This window comes from Tigriopus californicus, chromosome 1 (assembly GCF_007210705.1).
Source record: "Tigriopus californicus strain San Diego chromosome 1, Tcal_SD_v2.1, whole genome shotgun sequence".
Classification (NCBI taxonomy): Eukaryota; Metazoa; Arthropoda; class Copepoda; order Harpacticoida; family Harpacticidae; genus Tigriopus; species Tigriopus californicus.
In genome coordinates, this window is record NC_081440.1 from 4111954 (window position 1) to 4120263 (window position 8310).

At 41.3% G+C, this 8310-nt stretch overlaps 1 protein-coding gene across 1 annotated transcript; it reads right to left on the reverse strand.

Annotated features, from left to right (window-relative positions):
* Positions 1–1891: 1891 nt before the first annotated feature.
* On the reverse strand, positions 1892–5623 carry LOC131880997 (uncharacterized). The gene is made up of 2 exons (XM_059227744.1): positions 5106–5623; positions 1892–3929 (listed from the first exon to the last, which is right to left on the reverse strand). The coding sequence occupies exons 1-2, from the start codon at positions 5539–5541 to the stop codon at positions 3700–3702; spliced, it is 666 nt and encodes a 221-aa protein (XP_059083727.1). The 5' UTR covers positions 5542–5623; the 3' UTR covers positions 1892–3699.
* Between the last annotated feature and the right edge of the window lie 2687 nt (positions 5624–8310).

An 8310-nucleotide genomic window follows, 5' to 3' on the forward strand; every position in this document is an offset into this window, starting at 1 on the left:
TGGACGTCAACTTTGGCGAGGCTGAGCCTCTATTTGAAGATTGCCGAAATATTGTGATACCAGATGATATTGACCAGATAAAAGCTGACTACGAGGATGTCCTGGTTACATCCCTTGGAGAAGCATCCGGTTGCATAAAGGGGCCTAAAATGAGGATAGATCTCGATTTGAAAGCCAACAATAAACCATGCCAGGTGACTACAGCTCGACCTATTCCATTTCACTATCAAGAGATGTCAGATGAATTAATTAACGAATTAATTTCAGCAAGAGCCATCGAGAAAGTCACCTGGCCAACCCCTTGGTGCTCACCCGCCCACTTCGTCGGCAAACCGGGTGGCAAGAAAGTGAGACTTGTCACAGATTACCGCATCCTCAACAAGGCAGTGAAACAACCCGTACATCCGTTCTCGTCCGTCCAACACTTCATGCGACAGATTAAACCCGATTCTTGCTGGTTTGCTAAGGTAGACGCGGTACACGGGTACTATCAAGTTCCTCTTGACAATGCCAGTGTTGATCTTACAACTTTCCTCCTGCCCTTTTCTTTGTATGAGGTGGGTAGGTGGGCATTGTGTCCTCAATTCCACAGTGTTCAGCGTAGTGACGATAATTTCTCCTAACCTCGAATTATCTCTCTTCTAACGCAGATTCGTCACAGAAATATTAATTTCCGAACACATATGTGAGAAACTATCATTTCGGTGACATCAATAAGCTACTACAGCGAGATTGATTGTAGATGATGACCTCTGTATTGCCTAGTGAAGAGGAGCCTTTTATGGTTTCCTCAATGCCTCGTTTGGTTGTTTTGTGACTTGGTCTTCTGTTTTTTCTTTAATCGGAGGGATAATGCCACTTTGACTTTTGAGGTGATGTGTTTCTTGTCATTATAATGAGCAGGCATGCTACTGCCCTTGTTTCAACCTCCAAACGAACACGTTTCTATTCGGTGTTCCCTTCTTGGCTAGATTTAATCACTCCACCCCTTTTCCCGGAGTGTAGTCCGAATTGGGATGGATTTATGTTGATTTCAATCAAAATTCGCTTTTGAATTGCTCGGATTGATGAGTAAAACGCTGTATTTCCATTCGGAAAATAAACGTTCTTCTTTTTTCCAAATGCCGGAAGAATGGGTCCGTCGTATTTCTTGCCGTATGCTTCAGATAGCTTCTGTTGGTAAAAAGTTTCACTGGGCAGAAATTGTCCTTTGTTGCCACTGCATACACCAAATGTCCTTTTCGGATCTGATCATTTTTCCTCAGAGAGAAATTTAAGACCAGTCTATCTTTGAGCACTCGTATATCCTTCATTCTAATCCTTGACAAATCCGAATATCTTGCCATAGCTAGGTGAGCCAGCAATTCGAAAATGCACGCCCTCCACATTTGCAGCTCCGCCCAGGGATAGAACGATTTGGTAGATATTCCCAGAACTTTGGTTAGAATCTTGATTAGGATCTTCTCTGTCATGGCTTCCTTAGGTTTGGTAGGCTTTCCATATATCTTTTGTGCCCCGTCCAGAAATAAAACAATTTGCCGGTGTTTACACGGGGAGTGGAAGAAACCGTTTTCTTCTTGGAATGCTGCTATGGCAGAAGCATGCATTTTTAGGGCATGATAACTCTTTGTTTCAATCCGAATTTGGTTGAGATATGCTAAGATGAGAGTGTGTTTGGCACCTAAATGGTCTTGTTGTACATTAGCACACCAAATTACGAACTTATTGTAACACCGTTTGTATTGACTCCAAGTGCTTGAAGCTCTCGCCTTATGAATGACTAATTTGGCTTCTTTTGCCATATACTCCAAATACATTTCGATCTGAGTTCTATTCCAGTTTTGGGATGCCCGTCCTACAATAATAAAACGAGGTTCATTAGAACTTCTTTATTATTTTGTTAAATTTGCAAAAATGAAAGTGAATTGCTCATATTGCAACTCACGAATGAGCTATTAATATTGGCACATTGAGCATCCATCATAAACGCATCTGTTCTTTTGTCTGAACGACACATTGGGAGTCTTGCACGCTCCATCATAAAGTAGATATAGCATCGGAAATGAGGGAATACCCTAAAAAACTCGATTGAGATGTGGTGCGCACACCAACGGAAGATAGCCATAAAATCCGTCAAAAAAGATGGAGATGATGTGTCGTCCATCGGGGCATTGGGCCAACCAAAAGTCCGCTGCTTTCCACATTGGAACCACCATAAGACCTTTGGATTTGCAATTTATAATGTGTTGAGCAGTTGCTTGAATAAGGTCTGGAGGAGGCACACACAGTCCTGGTCCAGACAACGCCCAATTAAATGCAAACGCATTTACCCCAAAGCGGGATTGACACGGATGCTTCAAAAGAAATATTGGCAATCTGTGATTGAATTCCGATGCGAATATATCCACTTCCAGTTTGAAAGGGCATCTTCTTAATAAATTGATTAGGGCATTGTTTTCAAGACCCCGGTCGCTTAAGTCGTGTTCTTGTGAATAAAAATCGGGGAGAAGTAGGTGCGGGTTTGCCCTAGGTACCCATTGCCCATGTAATATTACGTACTTGGTGATCATGGCAAGCCCTGAAGATGTCTATTGCCAAGTTTTGTAATAGAGGCTTTGGTGATCCTTTTCTTATAATTCTTGATACATTTTCATTGTCTGTGTAATGCAATATCGACTGACCCTCGAAGGTGTGCGCTCTGAGGTAGTAGAGCTCTCAAAGAGCAATCAGTTCCCTGTATGTTGAACTCTGTCTTAATTCAAGGTTCGAAAATCTTCTGTGAACTATGAGAGAGTCGGCGCATGAAGCCAAGCATGTGGACACCAGGCTGTGGTGTGATCCACATCTAACTTCAAGTCCTGTTAAACCTGTCGCTGAGGCATCGGTGGCAATTACTCTGGAAGGTATTAATCCTATTTTTGGTGGATAGGAAACCCGTTGAGTTTGGGTGTCATGTGAATGATGGTTTCGATTTCCTTTTTTAAAGCTTCTGAAACGGGGGCGTAGTAGTTCCAAGATTTTTCACTTTCTTCTCCAATAAAATGGTGCCCCTCTCACAACAGAATGGTTGCGCCTGGGCCTAACGCCAACAAGCAAGCTGCCACCTTCCCATAGAACGATGCCATTTTCCTTACTTTTACTCTTCTCTATGTCTTGATCCATCTCCCAAGATCTGCGATAGCTTGTAACTTTTTCTCAGGAATGAAGTACTTGAGTTGAAGAAGGTCATGTGTCAACCCCAAGAATTCTCCTTTTTGCGTTGGAATGCAAATGCCTTTTCCTTTTTTAATTTTCCAACCCGCTTTTTCGAGCATGTTCTTTCCAATCTGAAACGCCTTGGCACAGCCTTCAAACGTACTGTCCACAATCGTCATGTCATCAATGTACATTGACACTGAAATGCTCAAGGATTGGCACAACCTGATGTGGGGTCGCAGTACCTTGGAAAATATATATACCGCGTCTCTTACTCCTAGGAAAAAACTCCTAGGCCGTTTTCAGTCCAACTGATTCCTTTTCTTTGAGAAGGCCTGATTAAAATTTGATGATATCCACTTTCTAAATCACACGTGGCAAACCATTGACCTTTCTTCAAACCTTGATTGGCAACTTCTAGGTGTGAAAGTTTGATTGATCTCTTCCTCAAAAAAGGGTTCAAGTTTCTTGATCCATCCACCACTAATCTTTTCTTGTTGGACATCACCACGGATGAAGGTAATACCAAGTGAGGCTTTTCCTCCATTGCTGTGATACAACCTGCAGCTTCATATTGGACTCTAGGAGGTCCATAAGAAACTTTCCTGGTTGTAAAACTTCCTCCCAGAATGATCTTGATCTTTCAGTGTGGATTGCCCCCGCCAATTCCGGATTTAGACATTTTGTTCGGTTTCTTATACCGAGGTTATTACACCCTGTAGTTCGCCACAAACCTGTTGGATTTAAAAGGTGTATTTTTACCAACAAAGCGTTCATTGAACTAATTTTGAACAATTCATCCTCGTAAGGATTTTCTCATCTTTTTTGTTCACCATTTTATTTCGTATACCTTTTCTTCGCAAAGAAAGGATTAATTTTTCGCTTGAGATTGACTCTTGGTTTGTATTTGTCTTTTTGTAAAATAATGTGGTTACACTTATTGATTGTTCAGTTCTTAATATTTTGTTGGCATTGATGTCCCGGAGTGTATGCAGCATGACATTTGTGACAGGTCTTGTTTGTACCTCTTCCTGCTCCACTGAAGTTTCCTCCAAAGCCCTGTGGCCATGCCCCGTATAACCGTACCCCTGATTTGGTCCCCCAAGGTGTTATTTGTAAAATGTGGTCCACCATATCCCACTGTCATTTGAGGGTTGTTGCCATAGACGCCCATCATTCCATGATTGAAATTGAATTGGCCATCTCCGAAGTAACCTCTCCCTTGGTTTCTGCCCCGGCCTCTTGTTTGTCTACTTTCCGGCTGCCTCCTTTCTCTACTTCATTCTTGTTCTTCCCTCCGTTCCATCTTCTCGATCTCAGCTGCTCTTTTGGCTGCTTTTTCGGAAAAAGTCGAATTTCCCTCATATCGTTTGATGTAATCTACTACTGCAGTTGTTGTAGTCTTCCTATTTATGGCTATGGCTAGTTGTTGCTCATGAACCAATGATTCCATAATGGGTTTGAACAGATCAATCGCTTTGGTGAACAACTTTTGAATGACTTTCAATCTCGTGATGTATACGTCTTCCGTTATTCCCAAAAGGTTTCCCACTACTTCGATGTCTTCTGTAAGACCTGTCTTCTTTAGGTCCTTCTCTGCATCATTCAAGGCAAATTTGGTAAGCGCGTTCTGTTTCACAATTCGTCGTAGTGGAAAGGTTTGTTTGTTGATTCCTTCACATAGCCGTGAAATATCCGCTCTTTGTATGATTTGCTGAGCCGTCGTACATAATTTGAAATGATAGGTCTGAGTATCATATTCCTTAGTTGATTTTCATTATTTCCGAAGAATTTGCTTTACCTCGCAAGATAAGCTTTCCTCTACGACTCAAAATTAATAGCGTCTACAGTTTGTCTTAGACGTTTTCTAACATTAATGTCCCTTTTAAGTTTCATGTCATTTGCATTACCTTCTGTGTCCCTGTCAATGTTGGGAGACTCTCCAATGACAAAGGCTAGAGGGTTTGGGTTGGCATCTCTTCCATCTTCTTTTTCGTCCTCTCTGGGCTTCTTCATTGGCCGATCAGGAATATCCTCGCTCCTCTTCCGCTTCAAAGACTTCTCCAAGGATTTGGCCGTTTTGAGCATAGCTTGAACCGCATTTGTGGAGGCTTTCAAGTTACGAGCACTGACTTCTTCGACTCCGTCTTTGGTGGTAGCTTCGTCCTCTTGCTCGTTCGTGGACCCGACGTCGCTTCCATCTTCTTCTGACGATTCTTCCCGCTCAATCTGCTTAGAGCGTTCTTTAAACCGACGAATTTTGGCCAGTTCTTGTTCCCTTTCTTGGGTTTGTCGATCGGACATTGTGATGTGCGATGGGTCGAAATTTTTTCTTCTGGTTTTCATGAAATTGATTTAAGCGACAAAGAATCGTGTCCTCAATTCCACAGTGTTCAGAGTAGTGACGATAATTTCGTCTAACCTCGAATTAGACGGACGCAATCTCTCTTCTAACGCAGATTTCGTCACAGAAATATCAATGTTAGATCCAGCGGAGGTCACCAATCCTTGTAGAAGCCATCCTATTAGCAAATGGTTGTCATATTGAATGAGAATGGTGTCTCAGTATTTCCTCTGCCTTTTATCAAAATATTGAATCGTTACATTTTACCCTAATTATTGTTCTTAATTAAGTTTCCAGATTTACCGTTGGGACCCTGTACAAAACACGATTGGACATTTGTGGGAAGTCTTCTCAATACTACAAGTGTCTAACAACCAAGAATGAAATGTTCCTTTTGATTCCTTCATCAAAATCATACAAAAGTTTTCCGAAAAAAGATATATCTGTCTTACTTTATACATAATTAAGTGGTTAAAAGTACCATAATCTGTGAGTTATTCGGAAATGCCCCAATTTTATGATTGATTTGAGAGGATCATTTCTTCTCCATTTTCTTCTCAAAAGCTCCAACACTGCCATTGATTATGAATAAGCTTCACAAAGGATTATTTTGCCACCCTTCTTTGTACTACAACACATCATTTAAAGTATTCATTCACGTATCATTCACGTAAGCGAATAGGAGCAATAACCTGCAGTTTCTCAACTAGACGGAATGCTCTGGAATGCTACCCCGAGCTACCCAAAGTAATGAGGAACGAGTTAGGGACGCCGTTTTTCAGGTTCTCTTGAAGAAACAAGTGTGATGTAAATCCCATTTCTCCAATCTTCAAAAGAACTGTACTGCCTTCAGTCAAAGACGCACCAAATCATTAAACCATTGATTGGCACAGAAATCTTATCTTGCACAAGCACCAGGTCATTGTTATTGTATCAACTGCCCCGCCAGTTGTCAGTCATCCACTTTCTAGTCCAAACAGCCCTTTATTCAATAGCCGTTGTTTTCGTTGCAATAAGATTCTTGACGAGCCTTGTAGAAAGTTTATGACATTACCTAAACAGAAAAGAAGACCCACTAGAGGTGTATTCTGTCTTCTCAATGCCTGGAAAAGAAAACTCAACAGAAGAAAGATTCCTACTTCGCAGCACCCACAGCTTGCTTTTTTACCTTAAAAAACTTTGCAAACTGACGTGCCCACACATAGGCACTGACACGTCATAGAGGGCTGTAAGGGCGTTTTTAGCTTATCATATCAAGCAATGTGTAGATGAAAAAGATATTCTGTCATAACAACTTCCTGCGCCAGAACTATAACCCATTATATATGGGGAGAATATTCTTGCCTGGTTCATGCTGCCACTTTGATTGATCTGCTAATCTTGTACACCTTTAACATTACGTGAAAAAGGAAATCTGAGTTCAGCAATGTCATATTGATAATGTCAGATTGGCATTATTACAGAAATCTTATATTACACCCCCTCGGATAATGGACCAGGACGGTTTATGGGAGGCCTGCACATCAATCATAAACATTTATGAACATAGATTTCTCCAATCAATTTTTCACCTTTCTTTTCTTGGTTTGAAAAATGTTAACACTTGGAATGAAATTCTGTTCAATGACATTTGGGTCAACGCCATTACACACTCCACTGGTAGATAATGGAGGAAAACATTTTGAGCAGGTCTCACTTATGAAAGATTTAAGCGTAGTCCTTCAAAATAGTAGAAAGTTCGATGAGCATATCCAGGTGAAAGTTGGTAAAGCTTTTCAACATGTGGTTGGATGTATCGGACGTTTAAGTCCAGAGATCGTATCTTGAAACTATTTATATACCAGTCAATCATTTCGCCATATTATAAATATGCTTCGCCCATTTGGGCTCCAATGGGTTCAGCAGGATTGCAAAAGGTCGAACAAGTCCAAAGATGTTAGGGCGGCTTTAAACTAGGATGGAAAACCAAGACTGAATCCGGTTTAAGGATTCAAGTTGGGCTAGTGCAAAAGATTTGAGTCATAGATTTCTAGACACTGGATGTCGGACGACCGACCACTCGGCTGGTAAAACAGTATAATGGATGGTCTCCTGGGAATTGATTACAAACCGCACATCACTAGTCATCGCTCCAATTTTACATATTTAATGAATCGTTCTTTGTCAGAGGGGAGGGTACCCACACAACTAAAACATGCCCATATAGTCCCCATTTATAAGGGAGGAAATAGGGATCAACCTGTAATCTCATTAACGTCGAATGTTTCCAAGTTATGGAAAAGCTTGTTAAGACAAAGCTTCTTGAATACCTTGACATAAAAGGTAGCATTCCTGACCAGCAGCATGGTTTTCGTGCCCATTTTAGCACTGTGACACAATTGATTCAGCACTTTGACGACGTTATAGAGGGACTACAACATAGCGATTGCGTAGATGTTACATACTTGGACTTTGCAAAAGCATTTGACAAAGTGGATCATATTCTACTGCTAAGTTATTTAAGTAAAGTAGGGGTTGGAGGAAATATTTACTCTTGGATCAGAGATTTCCTCACCAACCGCACACAAGCAGTTCGAGTTGACGGCTGCTTAGGCTGCCCTCGAAACGTGGTATCTGGGGTACCTCAAGGAACTATTCTGGGTCCGATCTTGTTCGTTTTATTCATTGCACCACTACAGGGATTGCCACTCCAGTCCTCAATATCTTCTTATGCTGACGATACTAAGCTAGTCTTCGGAAGAAATTCACAAAACCAGACAGACCTGCAAACT

Coding starts and splice junctions, on each gene's coding strand:
- LOC131880997 (XM_059227744.1), bottom strand. CDS start 5,541: ATGAAAACCAGAAGAAAAAATTTCGACCCATCGCACATCACAATGTCC. Junction 3,930..5,105: donor CATTGACAGGGACACAGAAG/GTAATGCAAATG, acceptor TAAATCCAACAG/GTTTGTGGCGAACTACAGGG.